Below are 22,808 nucleotides of genomic sequence, written 5' to 3' on the forward strand. Positions count from 1 at the left end.
GGAATGAGAGGAGAAGCAATTGGAGGATTTTGAACAGAGGAATGACATGATCAGGCATACATTTTGAGAGGCTGGTGAGGAGATTTGATTGCAATAATCTGGAGAATACTGATGGTAACTCAGACCAGGGTGGTAGCAGGGACATGGTGAGGAGTGGTTGAATTCTGAAAGTACTTGGTTGGTGCAAAAGTAATTGTGGTCTTGCAATTTTTAAAAAATTGCAAAACCTGTGATTATTTTTGCACCAACCTAATATTCTGCAAGTAGATCCAGCAGAATTTGTTGATGGGTTAAATGGGGGTGAAGACAGAGGAAGCTGGGATAACTCATGGGGTTTGACTTGAGCAACCAGAAGAATGAAGCTGTCATTAATACTGGAGGCGGGGGACAGGTTTATGAGGAAAGTGGAGATCAGAAATCTTTGCTAATTGGTTCATTTTCTGCTCCCTCCTCTAAAACATAAGCAGGAACTCATCTACTTGTTCACAGATGTATCCCAAGCTCCAAAGGCAGAGTATAATGAGGTCAATAGATGTATTCAAATGAATGGATCCCTATTTCACCACAGAGAGTTCAAAGAATTTGCCCAATTTCTCACAGCAAGTGTATTGCAGAGCTTGAATAATTACAATTCTTACTTAGCCCTGCACCTGCAAGAACCATTTCTACAACGACATCCTTGCCTGGTATTAGTCAAGAATTCACTGTACAGATTCAATCTTTCCCTGTCAGCCAAACCCTTATGATAGCAAGCTACCCTCCAGTGAAAAGTTAAGTGATATCGAGGACTTTTTAGCGAAGTTGCCACCATTCAGTCTGCCTGAGGATCACTGGCAGTCCTGCAGTACAGAATAGTACAGAATTAGAGATGTCATTGCTTCTTTCCAGGGACAGATTCTGGCAAATGATGTGGCAATGGAAGAAATTGAGATCACTGCCAAAAATGGCCGAATTTACACACTGACAGGAGTTCTCATTCCTCCCTCCATCGTCCCGATTCTACCCCATCGATGTGATGAAACAAAGAGAGAGATGAAACTGGTAAGAAAACTAGGAAAATAAGTAAGGGCCCCAAACAGCTCCTCAGGGCAGACAGCATCCCACTCCTCACAATTCTGAGACAGGCCTCAAAGAAAGTTTGACTTTCAGAAGCTTGTCCCCAAAGGGCTTCCGTCTTCATGAAGGTGCAGGTGGGTCTGAAGTCCCACCTCATAAACTGTGAACCACACACAGTTCCTTGGGGGAATTTGCACAATGATAGATGCTGCCCAGGAATATTGGCTCCTCAGAGCTGCCATAATGAATTACCACAAACTGGGAGGTTTGCCAAACAGTAATTTATTCTCCCAGAATTCTGGAGGCCAGAAGTCTGAAATCGAGGTAGCAGAGCCATGCTCCCTCTGAAGGCTCTAGGGAAGAATTTTTCTTTCGTTGCCTCCTTCTGGATTCTGGGGGCTCCCAACAATTCTTGGCATTCCGTGGCTTGTAGCTACAAGGGTCTCACTGTGTTGCCCAGTCTGGAAACGACAGGTGCACACCACCACACCTGGCTAATTGTTTTTCTTCTTTTTTATTGTAGAGATGGGTTTTCACCATCTTGCCCAAGCTGGTCTTAAACTCCTGGGCTTAAGCGATCCTCTCACCTCGGCCTCCCAAAGTGCTGGGATTATAGGCCTGAGCCACTGTCCCCCACCCACCTCTCCTCTTCTTATAAGAACATCAATCATTATATTTAAGGACCACCCTAATTCAGTAGGACTCATGTTAGCTTAACTAATTACATCTGCAAAGACCTTATTTCCTAATAAAATCACATTCTGAGGTTCCAGGGGACACAAGTTTTTGGAGAGATATTATTTGCCCACTACACCAGAGCTCTGGGATCCAATCAGGATTTTCTAACCCAACCCCTGGTATTTAGGATCAGTCTCCTGCCTCTTCCTTCCCCTGTCTCTGTCATCTGGGATGACCTTGCTCCAGGCTCACAGCTTTACTCTAAGAGGCACCTAAAATAGAATTTCTTCTCAGGTAGCTGCTCTGGCTTAGCCAATCAACCATCTTTCTGCAGTACTTTTCGAAAAACCAAACTTTCTGTTTCCCTGTGAGCTTCTGTACTCTCTAGCCTTTCCTATTTCCATAGCAACTTTTTGGCTCAGCCAGTTTTAATCAAAGCACCTCAAATTCCAATACTGCTGTACATGCACTATTTCAATTCCCATGGAAAACATAACTCCAAGTTTTAACAATAGTAGGTCTGGGTCTTTCTTTTCAGGACACTTCAATAATTCATTAGTGATGGCTCTCACAATCCAAGGATGCTCAATATCCTTGGAACTTGAGCATCAAACAAGGAAAAATGGTCTCATTTTATTTATTTATTGTTTTGTTTTATTGATTCCTCTTCTTGTTATGAAGGCTGGAAATAGCTGACCAAGCACCTGGCACAGGATTGTGGCTGATCCTTTTAATTCTAGATATTTTAATTGATGTAATGACTCTGATATGATTTAGGCCATAGAGGATGGAGCTGATCCTCTGTGCCAGTCAGATGCCATCTGGAGAATTTGATTCCTTTCTGAGAATCCCTTTTTAAGAGAGGCAGAAACACCATCACTTTCCTAGCCAGTCCCCAGCAGTGATTTATGTTTGGTTCATTCTTTGGAAACAAGGATTGGGCAGGTGCATCACCTGTTCTATTTCAGGTTATTCAAAAGCTTATTTTCTGTCTCCCTAAAGAACAGAATCAAGATATGGGTTTGAGCTACAACCCAAAGAATTTTGGTTACATAAGGAAAAGAACTTCCAGTAGCTGCCTTAGAATGAACTCTTCCTTTACTATTTTCTCTAGGCTTAAAGTCAAATCTGTTTGCTCTACATGGTTTTGAATGGTTTTGAGTGGGTTCATCAAAAGTCCAAACGCATTCTCTGGAAAGTATTTAGGACTAGCAAAGAGTAGAAGCAGCTGGTATCCTCTGGAAGTCTCAGTGTTTACCAGGCTGAATCCATAGCTGCCTTTGGCCATGTATGTTTGCATTTTAGAGGCTTACTAATAACACTCTGTACTAGTTATGGTCCCTGCAAGAAAAGAATCCATCTGAGATGGTCCAAACAAAGAGACTCTGATGAAGGAGCTACTGCAGAGGTGTGGACAGGGCTAAGGAAACAAATAAGTTTTGCTGGAGCTTTGAGGGAGAAGCAAGAAACCATTGCCACTAGGGACCAAAGAGCCCAGGGACAGGACGTAGAGTTACGTGAACCCAGTGACAGCAGGAAGCATGGAAGAGGTGACCTCCATCAGGAGCCGTAGGGATAGTGCCAAAGCAGAGAGGGAGCAGGGATGAAATCCTTGACCTTGTTATCCTCCTACCCACCTTAATCCTGCTAGTGACTTACATTGGCCAACACCAGTCAGAAGCTGGCAAGGAGCTGGAGAGAACATCCTTCACAGTCTACCTGCTGTGGCACAGAGCCAGATGGAGAAGGTCAGAGAGGATCTGGAGAGACTGAGGCACACACCCAATTCCATCACCCCTGAACCGGTAGAGGAGAATCCAGGAGACTGAAAGGCAGAGATTCAGTGTTCAGCTATATTGCTGCTAAGCTAATTGGAGGACATGGCCTTAAGTCTGTAATCAAAACTAATACTTCATCCCTAGCACAAGTGAATGACTGCAATGTCCCCTCAGGGGCAGGTGCCTCCCTGATCAGAAGCTAGAGCCTGTGGACAGACTGGCTCTGAAAGAAGTAAAGAAAGGGGCTGCTCTGAGAAGGCTCAGTTTTCTCTCCCAAACTCCTCCCACCCACCCCCACCCCGACCCCCAGCACTGACTTCACTCCTTCTCCCCAGGGTCGAGTTGGTGGGAGGTGGGGGGTGGGTAGAGAGGCCAGGATCATGGCTCAGTGGGGTTTCCTTCACAGGGAGGGAAGCATGAAACCAGCCACAGGACCGTCGCCACTGCTTCCTCTCATAGGGAACCTGCACTGACCTCCTGTCTCCCCTTCCAGGGCACTTGTGTGAGCTGTTCTCTGGTGTACTGGAGCAGATGTCCTGCTAACTCTGAGCCCACAGTGAGTGTGACAGCTTCTGGAAAGCACAGATCACCCAAGCAGCCCCACTGGTGTGGTTTCTCAACCTATCTACCTTCCTTCTTTAGAAGATATTAATTGCAACTGGGGTAATATAAGATGGGCTCTTAGCCTACTATATGGAGAATGGTAGAAAGAGATCCCACAGACCTGTGTTTGAATCCTTGTTCATTGACCCTAGAGAAGTTGTTTAACCTTCTTATTCTTTCTTCATCTGTAAATGACAATAACAAAAAGATTCAGAAAGATAAAAACCCAAGCATAATACCTAAATCAAGTAGGCACTCAGTTCCTCTCTACCTTTTCCCTTTTAGGACTGTAATATTATAGATGTCCACTTTTGGGTGGCACTGGCATATTGTGCAGAACCGTCTGTAAACAAGGCCTAAATTTGTTCTTCCCAAGCACCCTTCTGCAGAGACATACAAGAAATAACAAGGCAGTAATACTGGGACTATCAAAAACTTCCAAGTTTAATTGAATTCTGTACACATTTATTGAGGATTGATCATATATCAGACATAGTGCTTGGTTCCAGAGGCATGAGGATGAATAAGAAATCGTTTTATTTTGCTTTTATCTGAGAAACTCCATCTAAAAGGGAAAACAGACAGTTATGCAACGATCTATCATTCATACGCCAAGCACTCTATTGGTAGTAAAAAGCAAAGTGTTCTAAGGCAAAAATGATGATAGAAATTTTTGCCTATAAGTTTATCATAAGAAAGAACTTACAACCAGAAGTGGCATTAAACACTAGAATAGATCACTAGGGAAGGTTATGAGCTCTTTAATGTGATTCTATTATGAAGTATTTAGTAAAGCAAAACATTAAAATTAAATAGGTGCAGGTGTTCAGATATTTATTTTGCTTAACGAAGCCATTACCCCTGAGTCCTTCAGGATGCTGTCAACCAGGGAATGTGAGAGGGAGAAGAGGCTGGTGTCACAGTGATTGCTGTGTGCCAGACATTGTTCTAAATGCTTTATGCAGCAGCCCCACGCGGTAGGTATATTATCACCATAACCGAGGTATGATTGGGGCACTAAGGCAAGGAAACACAAACTACCTTGTACAAGGTCACACAGCTGAAGTGGCAGAACCATGATTTGTTCTGCTCTGCATGTTTAATCACCATTCTAGATTGTCTCAGCCCAGGGAAAGAGAAGGAAGAGGGAAAAGAAAGGGAAATTAGACACATGGGTAGGAGCCAAAAGGAGCCCTCAAATTACCCCTCCCGGGAATCCTGTGACCTACACCTGGTCAATTATCCTGAGATCCTCTACAAAAGGACTATAGTGCTCCTTCCTCGGTGCCCTAGAATTCCTTCATGTAGCTAATATTTTAGGATGTTATAGCCTAGGAAAGTCTCATTGCTGTCTTCTTGAGCAAGAGCCTAAGATGAAGGGGTAAGCTTGACGTCAACAATTATCTAAAACAAAATTTGAACCAGCGACTAAATTCTTGTGGCAAAACTTGAAATCAGCATTATTGTCTCATCAATATTTTCTTGATATTTTATAGATTAGGCAGCTGAGACCCACAGAGGCTACATGACTGTGATCCTAAAGTCTGTATGTGATAAGACCCATTCTCTAGACGTTATACTTACCATCGGTGTTTCTTGGAAAAAATTATTTAACCTGTCTGGGCCTCAGTTTCCTTATCTATAAAAAATGGCATGAAAAACATCCACATAGAACTGAAGATTGAGGAACTCATCTGTGCAATGTGTCTGGCCCATAAACGGTTCTCAGTAAACATCAATTCTAGATAATTATGAGTGGGCATCATTGATTAGAGAATGGAAGGATGCATGTAAATGCATCTCCTAAGAGAAAAACTCAGACTATCACTATTTTGTTTGGCAAACCTTTCAGTGAAGTGTAGATAGACCCTTTGGGGACTCCAAAATGTCTCTATAGGAGATCTTAGGGATGGCTGTAGATTGGAAGGGGAGACTAGACTGCATCTAGAATGAACAGAAAATATTTTCTGCTTAGAGACATCTGCTGTGGCATGAAAGAGGGAATAAATATCTGTGGGCCATGGATGGCGCAAACTCTGGCCTGTATTCCACCAACAAGGGAACAGGCCTAAAAAAGGGTGCCCAGGCTCTGATGTAGACCCAGTTCTGCTGGTGTGGTCCAGCACTCTCTCCTGACGTCAGTGGTGAAATGGAAGTAGAATGGCAAGTGTCTGCAGAGGGTGTGCAGTGCCTGGAGGACCTAAACATGCTGACTGCCATGCTTTCCCTCCTTGGCTTTCTCCCAGGCACTCTTCACACACAGATGTGTCTACAGTGGCAGGTTTGGGAGCCTGAAGAGCGGCTGTGCCCGGTACTGCAATGCCACCGTGAAGGTGAGGAGTGCGTGGCCAAGGCCCAGTCTAGGCCAGGAGGGCCAGGCAGCTCCAGGGCCATGCCCTTGGGTCCTAGGGTCCATGTGGTCACAGGTGGCCCATGCTTGGTGTTGTCTTCCCACAGAGGAATCAAAGGTAGATTCTTCATATGGTGGCCAGACTCTCCCCTTCCCTGCATCACAGCCTCCCATGGTTCACTACCCTCTTAACACAGATCACACTCTTGATGCTTCCCCACGTGGCCCACCCTCTGCCTGTGGCTCTGACCTGCCTCTCACCCCCATTCCCACCTCAGAGCATGCACACTTGCCATTCCCTCCCTCTGAATGCTCTTCCAGATTTCCCTGAGGCTAATTCATGTTCAGTGTCTCCATTAACCAGCCCTGTCACCACCAATCTACAATGGCCTCCCTAGTACCCACCTGACTTCTGGCCCTACCTGACATCACTGGATGATAATACTTTCTTTTCCCAGCACTCACCATTCTCTGAAATGATCTTGTTTCACTATTTTTAAAATTCATACATTGACTCTTCCCCGACTTAGAACGTTGGCTCCACAAGTGTGAGCCTCCCTCTGTCCATTTGCACAGTGTTAGAGCCAGTCCTGCATCCAGGGGAGGGGGCTCAGTAGAGCTGTGGTGACCAGACAACTGAGCACTAGCCATGCCATCAACTGCCAAAGAAAAGGACAACCTCATAAGGAGAGGCGAAAATGGTTTAGTATAATAATGGAAATTAAAATGCATCCCCTTTGAGGAATTGGTGCTCTGCTTGGGGTTTCAAAGGGCAGCACGCATTTTGTTTTTCAGATTCCAAAGTGCTGCAAAGGCTTCTATGGACCCGACTGCAACCAGTGTCCAGGAGGCTTCTCAAATCCATGCTCAGGAAATGGACAGGTGAATACGGAAGACTGGCCTTCCATAAGTCAAATCGAACAATAATTTTTAAAACTTCTAAACCAAAATATGATACAATGCCGGCTACTCTTCCCAGGAAGCAAAAGAAATGACCCCTTACTAAAAGAACAGCAGGTGTCTGCAGTGGAAGGAATCTGGGTCTGGGATGGGGGATGGGGGAGAGAGAGTCCGGTAATGTTGCCTCTCGTCTCTGCTTCTCTATTGCGGGCAGCAGGACCTTGGGTAACTCAACAAGGATCTCTGGGCCTCACATTCCTCCTGTGGGAGGTATCAGGGTTGGCCTGCATTGATCTTCAAGACTCCTTCCAGAACTAAGACTTTATGATAGTTAAAAAATAGCTGTGCCACGTAATTGCTTTTTTGAACCTATGAGCAAAACCTAGTGAAATGTAACAGCCAAAACTTACCTCATCTAGCTTGGAGGCAAAAGTAGCTGTGGTTCATATGGGGAAATTATACATCTGTGCATTTAATAAACCCGCCTCTAAAACATGGCTTTTTCAAGGGGAAAGTACAGCCATGAGTGGGGACACCATGCGGAAAAGGAGAATAGGGAAAGGCCAGTACTAATGACTGTGGCCAGGGGTTAAAAGGCCCCACACTCAGCGCTGATGTCAATCAGCACACACTGACTTTGCCAGGGCTAGGGAGGCGGGAGGCAAATACGTTTATCACTGAAGAGAGAAAACACTGCAGTTTGGAGTCACACTGCTGAGCAGGTGAGACTGTAAAGACAGGCCACTCACTCATTCTGGAGGCCCCTGTCTTATCCCTTAAGCATTGTTGAAAGGTTCCCAGTTCAGCATTGTGATGCCCCCTTGAGTGACTTCCCTTAAAGTTCTAAATCCCGGATTGGATTCCCAAGCTCGGCACTGCTTTAGCATCCTCCCTGATATCACATGACTCCACTTTCCACAAGGAGTCCCAGAGGGTCATGTCAGGTGGGATTTAATCTGAAGTCAAAGAAGTCAGGCCATGAAATGAAAACACCTGAGAAGTATGTGTCCTAATGGCCCACGGGCCCTGCCTTTGCTCCCAGTGTGCAGAGAGCCTCGCTGGCAACGGGACGTGCATTTGCAAGGAGGGCTTCCAAGGCTCCCAGTGTCAGTTCTGCTCTGATCCCAATAAATACGGACCTCAGTGTAACCAAAGTAAGTGGCACTTCCAGAGCTTCCTTCCACTCCTAAGCATGGTTCCCTCTCACACTGCAGCAGGCTACTGGCGCAAGGCTGGTGTCTGAGGACCCCTTTGCTTGGGGTACGCCATCATCACAGAGCATTCATTAAGCTTTGGTTCTCAAACTGGAGCGTGCATCAGAGGGCTGATCCCCAACTCTGCAGGTGAGCCCCACCTGCAGAATTTCTGATTCAGTAGGCCCCAGTGAGTCTTCAGAATTTGCATTGCTAACAAGTTCCCGGGGCGGGGGCACCAACACTGCTGGTCTGCGAAGCACATTTTGAAGACCACTCTCCAAAGGTTTCTCCACATTCTTGAAGTGCTAGTGGGCTCTATATCAAGAAACAGGCTCATGCCAGACACAGTGGCTCACACCTGTAATCCCAGCACTTTGGGAGGCTGAGGGGGTGGATCACTTGAGGTCAGGAGTTTGAGACCAGCCTGACCAACACAGCAAAACCCCATCTCTACTAAAAACACAAAAATTAGCCGGGCGTGATGGCAGGTGCCTGTAATCCCAGCTACTCTGGAGGCTGAGGCAGGAGAGCGGTTTAACCGAGGAGGCAGAGGTTGCAGTGAGCTGAGACTGAGCCACAGCACTCCAGCCTGGGTGACAGTGAGATTCTGTCTCAAAAAAAAAAAGAATCAAATTCACTCCCTACCTTTCAGGCAAACCCCTTCCCTCAACTCCTTTTTTGCAAGGCCTGTGGCCTTGGACAAGTTACTATACTTCTCTAGGCTTCAGTTTCTTCATCTGTAAAATGGGGATGATAATAATAGCAAGTACCTTTTAAGGTTAGTACAACTTATAAATGGAAAGCGCTTGCCTTAGAACCACACCTAGTACAAAACATGTGCCACAAATACTATCTCACTATTATTATTTATTATTGTTGGTGCTGTTAGTCTAAGTACAGTGACATAAATATCAAGCTTGTAGAACATGTAGAAAGTTCCACAATAGGCATTGAAAAAAATGAAGTTATGCAACCTCAGAAAATTCATTCTGTTCTTTAAAATGACATCCTGTGTATATTTACATAAACATATTTTTTGACATATTTCTAAGCTAACAGCTCGTTGTAGAGTCAGACCAACCTGAAGTCCCCACGCTCCAGCCTACCAACCGTCTGATCTCAGAAAAAGGCTATTTCTTCACCTATAAAATGAAGATAATAGTGATACCTACATTATAGGTTGCTGACAGGATTAAATTAGACCATAATTTGGGGCTTTTAGCACAGAGCTTACAGTTAGCAAGTCATCAATAAGCAAAGCCGCTCCTCTTACTATTGCTACTAACTCCATGCATTTGTTATGAAACACACAACCCTTCCGCTCTCCTATCTTATTTGGTCTTCACAGGTAACTCTCAGGATGGATGGGAAAGCAGAGCACAGCAGGGTCGAGGCTGCTGAATCCTTTCCAATGTTCTTTTTGCCAAATTAGATTTCCATATTAGAGGAAGAAAAAAAATCAGGGTTTATCCCAAGGTCTGACGATGTTGGCATTTGTCTGAGGCCAGCCGGGCAGGACACCAAGGCTGGGATGGGGTGGGGGGCTTCCAGCTGTCACACCTCTCATTCCAGGGCTACGGCTGCACACAGTCTCACACAGGGGTCTCGTTCCTTGCAAATGAAGCTCTGACTTCCCTAAAATTGTATAAAAATTCTTTTTGGTTTTAAATCCGGCTGTGGTTTTCCAACCCTGCTCACTTGTGTTGGTCTTCTCTTTCCTGGATGTTGGCTCCAAGCACCCACACGAATTCCTCTCCTGTGGGTACTGGCTAAACTCCAGATTCCTTTATTTCTGATCATTTTCCAAGCCCCCCCAATCCTTGCCAGGTGCCTCTGAAAATCTCCATGTCCTTCTTTCCACTTTCACATGCATAGGAACCTGAGTCTGATGAGGCGGCCCGTGTTACAATTTTCAAATACCTACAATTGAAAGCAAATTCAGCAGCTAAGGTTTAAAATGATAGCAGTGATATGGAAATGCCAGTTCATGTAATGATCTACGGTGTTTACACAGTCACGAACAGAAATGGACTTTGAATCCCGGTTTAAGTTTCTGCCTGGGAATTTAGCAGCAAGTCGGGCAGTTTGCTTCCTCTCTCTGGGCCTCAGCTTCCTCATCTGAAAAATGGGGGTTATAAAAGTACCTACCTGCTGGGCCTGGTGACTATGGTGCATGTGGAAGGCTGACCCGGTGCCTTGAATGAAGTCAGTGCCCAAATATTGCCTATTGGTTATCATTGGTTTGCTGTGACAGAGTGAAAAACAAACACATTAGCTACATATCAGCAGCCCTGCCAGCATGGGAAATCACTTCTTTTTATTCCAGAATATCTTCATGAAAGGTGAGAAGTTTCCAGGCTAAACTCTCCAACAAGGAAGTAGTTGAAAATGGAGTTCCTTGGCCTCTTTCAAAGTGTCACATCCTCTTTCCCACACCCCACACACATATAGATAAAAAGGAGTTCTTTTTTCTTTTGTTTCGTTTTGTTTTGTTTTTGAGACAAGGTCTCACTCTGTTGACCAGGCTGGGGTGTAGAGGTGCAGTCATAGCTCACTGCAGCTTCAAACTCCCAGGCTCAAGTGATCTTCCCATCTCTCAGCCTCTCCAGTAACTGGGACCACAAGCACACACCATCGTGCCCGGCTAATTTTTGTATTTTTTGTAGAGACTGGGTTTCGCCATGTTTCCCAGGCTGGTCTCAAACTCCTGGGCTCAAGCAATCTTCCCACATCAGCCTCCCGGTGTCCTGGGATTACAGGCATGAGTCACCATGCTCAGTCTTAAAGGAGTTCTGAGACCAAGTTCTTCCCCTCCTGGGTGGGACAGGCAAGCTCCCCAGGGCTCTCCCAGGCACTCTGAGAACGCTTAAGACTCCAAGAAATAACAGCCTGAGTCTTCCCCCGGCTCAGCCCCCAGACTCTGCTTTGACAAGAGTGAATGGGGGGTGAGAGGAGGTGGTCCCTGTCCTCCAGGGTGCTCTGCCTCAGTGCTCGGCTTGTCCCCAACGCCTGGACGGATGTCCCTCCTCCTCCTCTTTCAGAATGCCCGTGCGTTCATGGAACATGCGATAACAGGATAGACAGCGATGGGGCCTGCCTCACCGGCACATGCAGAGACGGCTCTGCCGGGAGACTCTGTGATAAGCAGACCTCAGCCTGTGGGCCCTACGTGCAGTTCTGTCACATCCACGCCACCTGTGAATACAGCAGTGGGACAGCCAGGTAGGTCTGTGAGGGGATGGCCCTTAGTGACACTAAGTCACTGTGTTAGCTGTAGACAGAACCAACCCATATCTGAACTCTGAACTGAGGCCTGTTACCTCCAGCTGACAGTGTGGTGTTTGTGAAAAGGACCTCAGTCTGAGCTGGGTTTCAATTGCAGCACTCCCTGCTTTGAAACTTACCAGCTGTGTGACTGTGGGCAAGTTACTTAACCTCTCTGAACCTCACTTTCCTCAACAGTACAGTGAGGGTGATGATACCTACCAAGCAGGCCGGTTGTGGAGATTAGCAGAACTGAATGCAAAATCACCTAGTACCAGAGCTAGCACATCAAAGATGTTCCATCATGGAAACCATAATTATTATCACCACATATGTGAAAGAAATGAAGATTTGTCCACCAACGTTCCAGTCTTTGAAGACACCTTTGCTTTTTAAAGCTGTTAATGATTTCTCCCCTGTTAAAGGCATCTTGCAGGAAATTGGGTCTTTAACCAATAGGTTGCCATTTGTTTCCTTAATACTGTCTAGCATTCTGCAGTGGGTCTGAGGGGGAAAATGCCAGAAGAAATGTACTTCGCTGGAAATATCTAGCTCCAAGGCAGTAACCACCTAAAATATCCTGGGAAATGCAGAGGGTGTCTGGAATTCTTGGTCCTCTTCTTGCACTGCTTTTCTTAATTTCTTAAATTTTATTTTATGTAGTTATTTGTTTTGGTCTGCCTCTCCCACCAGACTGTAGGCTATGAGACAAGAGACTGTTTTTCCACGGTTGTACAATAGAAATGCCTTTTCCTAAGGAGTTAGGATCTATATCAGTGCGTAAGGCAAAACTACATGTAATCAAAATTACCCCCGAAACCTATTAAATCATCTGCAGAGGACTGTCAGCATGGGTCTGTATGAACTGTATTGCCTTAGGTAAATCAAACATTATTGGAACAGATCAACCTATTTCTTCATTTGGACACCAGATAATGTATTTTGTTCCTCTAGGAAACTTGATACATGAAATATATATATTTTTAAATTTTTGTAAGGCACGGATGACTGAATTTGCAGTAGAACATGGGGGTACAATGTCTCCAGCATCTATCATAGGGCACTCAATAAATATTGGTTGAACACATGAATAAATGGGCCACCTTTAATAGTAAAAGTATCATCACGGAACATTTTGAGAGGAGCGTCTGGAAAGGTAATGGGTCAAGAAACCAAGTCAGCTCACAGAAGAGGCACTTGAGAATGTGGTGTTGGGGGGAAACCCATGAGGGGCCAGAGAAGGGGAGAGGAGAAGTCTCACCTGATTGTCATTTTCAAATATTTTAAGAGCTGTTGCATAGAAGCCAGAGTAGAGCTCTTCTTTGCTGAACTAGAGGTAATAACTAGTATTGAGCAGGAAGAGTTATAAAGAGGCAGGTGCTGGTAAAATAAGAGCAGGTGTCAGGTGTTGAGCCTTATGATCTGCAAGTGCTCTGCTAAATGCTCGGTGTGCATTCGCTCATCTAACCTTCAGCCTTATATGGGAGGTATTAGGCCCATTTTCCTCATGAGAAATAAGATCTCTCCGTTGTTAAGGGACTCGTGCAGAGTCACACAACTGCTAAGAAGTGGGCGGGCTTCATTTCCACCCAGGTGTATCTGATTGCAGACCCCAGAAGTACCCCGACCACATTTGAGCACTGGCTTCCTCCACAGGAGCAAACGATGGAGCCATTCGGCCAGGAACTGGCTCATCTCTAGCTGGCTGGCTCTCTTCTCGGTCATTGGTGCTTATTCTGGGGCTGATTTTGTGCACTCTCCTTTGTAGTTGTGTTTGCAAAGCAGGATATGAAGGAGATGGAACTGTATGTTCTGAGATGGACCCTTGCACAGGACTAACTCCAGGAGGCTGTAGCCGCAATGTAAGTACTGGTCTTCATTTCCAACCTGCCTGGTTTCTTTGTTTGTTGAGACGGAGTCTCACTCTGTCGCCCAGGCTGGAGTGCAATGGCACAATCTTGGCTCACTGCAACCTCCGCCTCCTGTGTTCAAGCGATTCTCCTGCCTCAGCCTCCTGAGTAGCTGGGATTACAGGGGCATGCCATCACCCCTGGCTAATTTTTGTATTTTTAGTAGAAATGGGGTTTCACCATGTTGATCAGGCTGGTCTCAAACTCCTGACCTCGTGATCCGCCCACCTCGGCCTCCCAAAGTGCTGGGATTACAAGCATGAGCCACCGCGCCCGGCCCTGCCTGGCTTCTTGTTGGCTTTTTTCAGTTGGTTGGTTGGGTTTTTTAGGAAATCCTGAGGAAAGACATTCTACAGGTCAGTGTCTGATGACTTTTCATATGTGTGAAGCATTTGTGTTTAAACCTTGAATTTTTATTTTATTTTGACACAGGGTCTCACTAGGCTGGAGCACAGTGGTGTAATCATAGCTCACTACCGCCTGGAACTCCTGGGCTCAAGTGATCATTTCACTGATTAGGAAACTGGGATCTGGGAGAGTCAAGTGACTAAGTTCTGCTGTTGGTAGGGGTATAGCTAGAACCTACCATTGCTTTCACTAATTCCCTTCAATTATCGCCACCCCTACCCTACCCTAGTCACCTTCATTCCTTACCTATGGTTTAGTAACTGGTTTCATTACTTCCTCTTATCTACCCACAGTGCATTCTCCACTCACAGCCAGAGTGGCCTGAAGTGAATCAGATCATGTTTTTCCCAGATTTAAGCCCCTTCCGTAATTTCCTCTAGCTCTAAGGATAAAATCTAGATGAAACCACCTGACCCCAGCCTACAGATTACTTTGATTCCCTTTGAACAAGCCCCATCCCAACCCCATCCCCCTCAGCCTCATCTCAACACCGTATCTTGTACCCCTCTCTCCTTCTCATTCTGTCCTCCAGCCTCCTGGCAAGGCTCCTCCTGAGAGGCCCGGGAGCTGATATCGTGGAGCTTGGGTTCCCACATTATACAGACCTGGGTTCATGCCTTTTTATAGCTGCATGACCTTGGGCAACACCTGTTTCCTTAGCTATAAAATAGAGATAACAATACTTTCCTCAAGATGATTGTTTACACCTGCAAAACAATATAAACAGTCCCTGGCTTAATAACTAACAGTGATGTTAGTGGCCATAAGCTGGCCAGCTCCAAGCAATTTTGTTCTCTAAATTACCTAATCTTTTCATGAATCTCAATGTAAATTAAGCATTTCCACCTCACTCAATGCAAATATGTGTTTCTGGAACATATGTCTGGAAACTCTCTCTTTTGGAATCATGTGGCTGGGCTGAGGATTCAGAGGCTTTGCTTTTTCTTTTCCTCCTGCAGGCAGAATGCATCAAAACTGGCACGGGCACCCACACCTGCGTGTGTCAGCAGGGCTGGACAGGGAATGGGAGAGACTGCTTGGAGATCAACAACTGCCTGCTGCCCAGTGCAGGAGGCTGCCACGACAACGCAACCTGTTTGTACGTGGGTCCCGGGCAGGTAGGTTGGATGTCATGGGAGCAAAGAGAAAGCAGGAATCATGCAGTGACTTTTCTTTCCCCTCAGGACAGAAATACTTTGGCTAGAACTTACTGCAGCTTTTTTCAATCATTCGTGGCAGTGAACATGGGTTCATTGCCACAACAAACCTATGATGAGGTATTATCTCATCTTATAGAAAAGGAAATTGAGGCAATGAGAAGCTAGTTGCATAAATCATGGAAATAAATAATAGTGCAAGATTTGCACCCAGTGTGACTCCAGGGCTGCCCTCTTAGTCACCATCCTGGACCGACCTTATATTTCTATAGCTCTGTAGCGTATTGATCACTTTCACTCATTGTCATTTAATGGAGAACAAGGCAGAGAAGGCTACTGCTTAAAAATCAGCTCCAGGGGAGGGGCTACCAACTAACCTAGGATTGTGGCAATGAAAAAACAGGCGACTGATAAGGCTCCCTCCCCCGACCCATGCCCACCTGCTTCCACCCTTTTCCACAGGTAGGACCCACAGGTGTGTTTAGAATACAAGGCTAAGGAGGTCAGAACACATGGAAGATGGGAACTGGGATTTGAAATCAACCCCCTTATCTTTTGAATCTTGATACAGTTTCTCACTTTTATGTTTTAGGCTGAACTTTTTTAAAGACCTACAAATTATTTTCTGCTCTGAGAAATGTATTTCTTCCCATGATGAGGGCTCTGCCTGAGGAAAGCCTAACCTTGCTCACCATGATATCTCCCACTTGACCCCAAGCCTTTTGGTTCTCGGACCTCTCATTTCTGTGCACGTGTTTCAGAGAAACACGGAGCTTGAGTGGAACTTGATGAAATAGTAAAGCCCACCTCCTACCTTCCCTTTCCTTCATGGGGGAATTTACCCAGACAAATGGAGATCTGCCCTATTTAAAAATACCCAAGAAGGAAGTTTTTAGGGCTTCGCTCTGTGGCTTTAGGCATCATTCCCACTCACTTCTCCATTCTGCTAGAAATGAGTGATGGAACATCGTTCCTGTGGGCCAGTGCAGGGCTGGACACTTGTGCAAAGACAGTCAGAAGTGTTGGAGATCCTCTGGGAGCTCCTAACTACCAAAATTAGTGATCTGTACAGAACTCTTTCCAAAGAGACCCCCACAGGGGGTTAAAAGGTGGTCAACATCAGCCAGGCACTGTGGCTTACACCTGTAATCCCAGCACTTTGGGAGGCCAAGGCAGGTGGATCACCTGAGGTCAGGAGTTCGAGACCAGCCTGACCAACATGGAGAAACCCCACCTCTACTAAAATACAAAATTAGCCGGGCATCATGACGCGTGCCTATAATCCCAGCTACTTGGGAGGCTGAGGCAGGAGAATCGCTTGAACCTGGGAGGCGGAGGTTGCAGTGAACTGAGATTGCACCATTGCACTCCAGCCTGTGCAACAAGAGCAAAACTCTATCAAAAAAAAAGAAAAAAAAAAAAAAGGTGGTCAACATGTTTAGGAGCAAGGGTTAAAAAATTGAACTGCTTGGCTAAGAGCATGGCATGATCTCACCCTAGCCCACCTCCCACTCTTGAAAACTGGTGGGAGATGGAAGTACTACACCCAGGCAAAGCCTCGACATTGACGTTTGTCTATTTACAGCTGGGGTTAATTATTTCAATAGACCACAGAAGGTGCTTCTCAGGGAGTGACAGTTGGCAATGGGACAGAGATAGAAAATCTGTGTCAGGGAGAAATCTTTCGGTTATAACAGAAAACTCAATTGTGTACTACTTGTGGAAATGTAAAATGCTACAGCTGCCATGGAAAATAGCACAGCAATTCCCCCCAAAAATTAAAAATAGAATGACCATATGCTCCAGCAATTCCACTTCTGGGTATATACCCAAAAGAATCGAACGCAGGGACTCAAGCAGATATTTGAGCACCCGTATTCACAGCAGCATTATTCACAGTAGTCAAAAGATGAACACAACCCAATGGCCATTGCCAGATTAATGGATAATCAAAACGTGGTATATGTATACAATGGAAGAGCAATCAGCCTTAAAAAGGAAGAAAATGCTGACACATGCTGCAACATGGGTGAACCTTGAAGATGTGTTGCTAAGTGAAATAAGCCAGAGACAGAAGGACAAATACTATGTGCTTCCACTGCTCTGAGGTTCCTAGAGTAGTCAGATTCATAGAGACAGAAAGTAGAATAGTGGCTGCCAGGAGCTAGAGTGGGGAGAGGAATGAGGAGTTATTGTGTAACGGGTATGGACTTTCAGTTTGGGAAGATGAAAACAAGTTTGGAGAAGGATGGTGATGATGGTTGTACACAAATGTGAATATATTTAGCGTACAAGTATACAAATGTGAAAATACTTAACTATACATTTTTAAATGGTTAAAATGATACATTTTCTCATACATATATTTACTTCAATTCTTAAGAAGAAAAAGCTGGTTTAAAAAGGGAATGTTTTGGCCCACGTGACTCTAAAGTCCACATATGGATCTGGCTGCAGGCACAACATGATTCGGGGCTCAGAAGGCAGCAAAAGGGTCTATTTCTTGGCTCAGCTTCTTCCCACGTTCCTGGGGTGAGGGATGACCTCCAGCCACTCCAACTTATACCATCGGAATACTTAGTTAAGCAGAATGGAGTACGTTTTCTGGTAACTTCCTCCAAAAACCCAGGATTCATTCTTTCATTGACTCAGATGGAGTGCATCCACACCCATCCTCATTTCCTACCACTCGCATCAGCCCTTGCGCCCAATTACAGAAATCTGGCCAGGGGAGGCCCGGGGTGGAAGATGCAGTGATAAGCACAGGCCAAGGCCCTGCACCCCACCCTGGGGTGGAGGAACCAGCCACATTTTATCATGTGGACTGGGAGAGGGGGAGTGATGGTGTCCTCAGAGCCAAATGGTGTGCAGTTTCCAGGAAGAGAGAGAACAGATGCTGGCCAGACAAAATAAAACAGATGTTCCCATATCTATTCATTTGCTCGTTCATCCAACACTTCTCAAGTGCTTACACCCACTCAGCTACTAAGCTCAGTAGTGAGGATAAGAGATTACCGTGGCCAGGGCCCTCAGCCAGACTTGAAGAAATGAGATCTTGTGCGAGGCGACAGACAAACCTATGTATAACGCCAGAGTGATAAATGTTGTAAAAGTCACATAGGGTAAGTCCCATGGTCCGGTTGTTCCACAGCATTTGAGGGCTGCTTTCCTATTTATCCTTCTGATTTCTCTGACAGCAGAACCTGCTCATGGGTCTGGAGAAAATTAGCTTAAAATGTGGCTGCAGGAGTCTTAACTGTGAAAAAGCTCACTGCAGTCTTATGTCTTGCCAGGCACTCAGTAAATGATTGCATTCATTTTTGACGCACTTGAGTTGGCAGATTGCACTTGAGAAAAGGGAACAAAATGCCTTGGTGTCTGTATTAGCTTTCTGGGGCTGCCATACAAAGTGCCACAAACTGGGTGGCATAGAACAACAAAAATGTGTTGTTTCACAGCTGTAGAGGCTGGAGGTCTGAGATCAAGGTGTCCTCAGGGTTGGTCCCATCTGACAGATGTGAAGGAGAAGCTGTTCCATTCCTCTCTCCTAATTTCAGGTGCTTTGCTGAAAATCCTTGGTGTTGCTTGGCTTGTGGACACATCACCCTGTTCTCTACCTTCGTGTTCAGATGCTGTTCTCCCTGTGTGTCTTTCTGTCTCCAAATTCCACCACCCCCAACTTTTATTTTATTTTATTTATTTATTTATTTTGAGACAGAGTCTCGCTCTGTCACCCAGGCTGGGGTGCAGTGGTAGGATCTCGGCTCACTACAACCTCCATCTCCCGGGTTCAGCAATTCTCCTGCCTCAGCCTCCCAGGTAGCTGGGACTACAGGTGCGCATCGCCACGCCCAGCTGATTTTTGTATTTTTAGTAGAGACAGGGTTTCACCGTGTTGGCCAGGGTGGTCTTGATATCTTCACCTCATGATCCACTCGCCTCAGCCTCCCAAAGCCCCCTTTTTTTTAGTATAAGGATACTGGTCTTACTGGATTCAGGGCCCACCCTACTCCATGGCACCCTACTCCAGTATGACCTCATCTTAACTAATTATATCACAACAACCCTATTTCCAAATAAGGTCATATTCTGAGGTACTGGAGGTCAGGACTTCAACAAATGAATCTGGGAATAAGAGGACACAGTTCAACCTATTATAATATCTGTCTCCTCTCTGCTCTGTCTTCCCTTCTGCAGACAAACTTGAAAAACATCCTGATGGGAAGATGGGAAAGGAGGGGGGTTCTCTTTGTGGTGTTCTATAAGAAACAGAATGGACCAAAAACCCAGGATTCGTTCTCTTTCATTGACTCAGATTGAGTGTGTCCACATCCATCCTCTTTCCTGACACTCCCATCAGCCCTTGTGCACAATTACAGAAATCAGGCTGGGGGAGGATCAGGACTTCTCTTATGTCAAGGATTGCCCTCAGCTGGGACTAGTTGGCTTGGAAACTCTTAGACTTTCCAGATAGGCACAAACCTTAATTACCAGGAATGCTGCTTTAAAAAGATAAACCGTGCTGGAGCCAAATGTTTCTAAATTGAACAAAGTGCCTTACAAGCTAGCAATGGCCTCATGTATGCATCTCCACCAAGTGGATACCCCATAGCTTGCTTGACCTTTCTCATTAGGTAGAAAGGCCATCCAACATGATGCTTTGTAGGGCCCAAGTTCTCTCTCAGACGATCTCCATAGGCCCCTCTGGAGAAAAGAATTCAGGAAGAGACTGGGCGCGGTGGCTCACGCCTGTAATCCCAGCACTTTGGGAGGCCGAGGCAGGCAGATCATGAGGTCAGGAATTTGAGACCAGCCTGACCAACATGGTGAAACCCTGTCTGTACTAAAAATACAAAACTTAGCCAGGCATGGTGGCGTACACCTGTAATCCCAGCTACTCAGGAGGCTGAGGCAGGAGAATCGTTTGAACCCAGGAGGCAGAGGTTACAGTGAGCCAAGATCATGCCACTACACTCCAGCCTGGGCAACAGTGGGATTCCATCTCAAAAATAAATAAATTCAGGAAGAGAGTACCAAGAAACTATCATATTGGAAAATGTAATGTAGAATATGGAGATTAGTAGCTCTAGAATTTGAAGTATATCAAGCAAAAGACATTAACGCTGTTCTCTGGGAGAGCCAAACAGCTTCAGTTTCCATAGGACGTTTCTCAGTGCTGTGTGAGGGCAACACATGGAAGGCACTTGCTTTCAATAATCCCCTTGAGGCCGGGCGCGGTGGCTCAGGCCTGTAATCCCAGCACTTTGGGAGGCCAAGGCAGGCGGATTACGAGGTCAGGAGATGGAGACCATCCTGGCTAACACGGTGAAACCCCGTCTCTACTAAAAATACAAAAAATCAGCCAGGCGAGGTGGCGGGCGCCTGTAGTCCCAGCTACTCCGGAGGCTGAGGCAGGAGAATGGTGTAAACCCGGGAGGCGGAGCTTGCAGTGAGCCCGGATGGCGCCACTGCACTCCAGCCTGGGCCACAGAGTGAGACTCTGTCTCAAATAATAATAATAATCCCCTTGACTCTGTTCTTAAAATTATAGAATGAGTGTGAGTGCAAGAAAGGATTTCGAGGAAATGGGATTGACTGTGAACCAGTAACTTCATGCTTGGAACAGACCAGGAAATGTCATCCGTTGGTGAGTTATTTAACCTTGGTTTTCCTTAAAAAAAAAAAAAAAAAATGCTTGAGAAAGAAAGATTATTTCCTGTCGGGCCTAGTAATGAACAAAATCTCTTACCCCCAAAAGGGAATCTCTAAGCAGAATGTGAGTAGTTATTGCAACTTCTACTTCATTCCAAAGCTTGGAAGAACCAGCATATGACTTCCAGGTAAAATACAGAAGTTATGGTTAAATTTAAATTTGAAGTAAGTAACAAATAATCTTTAAACTCAAGTAAATCCCAAATATGGCATGGGATAAACTTATACTAAAATTATTCATTTTTCACCTAAAATTGAAATTTAACGAGTCATTCAGTATTTTTATTTGCTAAACCTGGCACCTCTAAACCAACAGTTTAAAGGATACTTTAAGAGGTAACCGGACTTCAATTTCGAATGTCACAACAGAGTTTTACTTAAGTTATCGGTGAAAATGCCCATTCAAGGGTACACAGTGCCTTGTTCTTCAACTTTGAAAGATCAGGCAAAGGTATTAGGGCTGGGGGTGGTTATGCTTTCAAAAGAACATCACTAAGCACCGAGCACAGGAACCAATGAAGTCTGATGCCTTAATCAGTGTTTGGAGTTCCAAGTAACAGAGTCCATGCAGAAAATAAATTTGTTGGGAGGACCCCCAGGGTAGCTCTGGGAATCCAGAGGCAGGAAGTATGGCTAGGCTTCCCAAGAGCCCAGAACCAGGACATATGAAGAGAGCAGGATCACCAGAATCTAAGCAGTTTCTTTCCCCGATCCTCTGAGACGATGTGGCCTCTCATTTGACTTCCCTCTGTGCATTTTCTTTCTCTCTGCCTCTCTCTTCCCGAACTTGTACTTCTGTGTACATCTTGAGGTAAATGGTGTCCCCACCATCAATGATGCCCTCTAATTTATCAGCACCCCATGTCCCAATTCAAAATAATAGGGGAGGATCTAACTGGCCCAACTGGGCCCAGGTATCCACATATGAGTCAGTCAACTGTGGCCAAGAAGTGGGATTGTTATGAACGTAGCTGCCAGGGCCCACCCCTAGTATGTGTGCAGGGTAGGGCATGGGGGACTAGTTCTGCTGGAAGAAAAATAAGGAGGGAGATGCCCCCAAGGTGTCTGTTACCCAAGAATCTCATGAGCATTTTGCAAAGCTGAAGGAACTCTAACACTCCTGCTTGATTTAAAGCCCAACCAAGCCCTGACATTCCAGATGTGAGTAGCTATTGCAAGTTTCATTCCATTCCAAAACTTGGAAGAACCAATATAGGGTTGCCAGATAAAATGCAGGATACCCAGTTGACTGTGAATTTCAGATACACAAGTATGTGTTGAAAAATCTTACAGCACAAGTATGCACCAAATATTGCATGGGACAAACATATACTCAAACTTATCGTTTGTTTGAAACTCTCATTTAACTGTGCATCCTGTATTTTTTTATTTGCTAAATCTGGCAGGGATGAGAATAAATAATTTTTTAATTGTAATTAATAGCTGCATCAAACATGCAGACAGGAGACTTTCATTGCAACACTAAAGGGTCCATGGGTTACTTCTACCATCTTTCAGCCCCAAATTTGCAGTTCTGACCTTAGATGGAGCCTGTTGTCTCATAGATGTAACTCAGGTCTAACGTTTTTGTTGGGGTAACCATTTCTTTCATCTTGGTTTTCTCAGGCAAACTGTCAGTCTACTTCTTCTGGTGTCTGGAGCTGTGTTTGTCAAGAGGGCTATGAAGGAGATGGCTTTCTGTGCTATGGAAACGCAGCAGTGGTAAGTCATCTATGATGAACTCAATGATAAAGACAATCCTTAAACCTCGTAGCTAAGGTGTTTTTAAAGTGATC

The 22,808-nt window shown here is 45.3% G+C and overlaps 1 protein-coding gene across 7 annotated transcripts in view; it reads left to right on the plus strand.

The window, feature by feature from the left end:
• STAB2 (stabilin 2) overlaps positions 1 to 22,808 on the plus strand; it is a 168,623-nt gene that overhangs the window by 65,758 nt on the left and 80,057 nt on the right. For all 7 annotated transcript variants that reach the window (XR_013401292.1, XR_013401291.1, XR_013401293.1 and 4 more), the window contains exons 18-27: positions 889 to 1,041; positions 4,006 to 4,068; positions 6,362 to 6,448; positions 7,261 to 7,347; positions 8,408 to 8,519; positions 11,603 to 11,783; positions 13,594 to 13,687; positions 15,103 to 15,261; positions 20,852 to 20,947; positions 22,639 to 22,734. Coding sequence is in view for 3 of the 7 variants with exons in the window: in XM_015152616.3 (XP_015008102.3) it covers positions 889 to 1,041; positions 4,006 to 4,068; positions 6,362 to 6,448; positions 7,261 to 7,347; positions 8,408 to 8,519; positions 11,603 to 11,783; positions 13,594 to 13,687; positions 15,103 to 15,261; positions 20,852 to 20,947; positions 22,639 to 22,734 (1,128 nt within the window). In the remaining 4 variants the exon portion in view is untranslated. The remainder of the gene's footprint in view (positions 1 to 888; positions 1,042 to 4,005; positions 4,069 to 6,361; positions 6,449 to 7,260; positions 7,348 to 8,407; positions 8,520 to 11,602; positions 11,784 to 13,593; positions 13,688 to 15,102; positions 15,262 to 20,851; positions 20,948 to 22,638; positions 22,735 to 22,808) is intronic.

Source organism: Macaca mulatta, chromosome 11 (genome assembly GCF_049350105.2).
Source record: "Macaca mulatta isolate MMU2019108-1 chromosome 11, T2T-MMU8v2.0, whole genome shotgun sequence".
In the NCBI taxonomy this organism is placed as follows: domain Eukaryota; kingdom Metazoa; phylum Chordata; class Mammalia; order Primates; family Cercopithecidae; genus Macaca; species Macaca mulatta.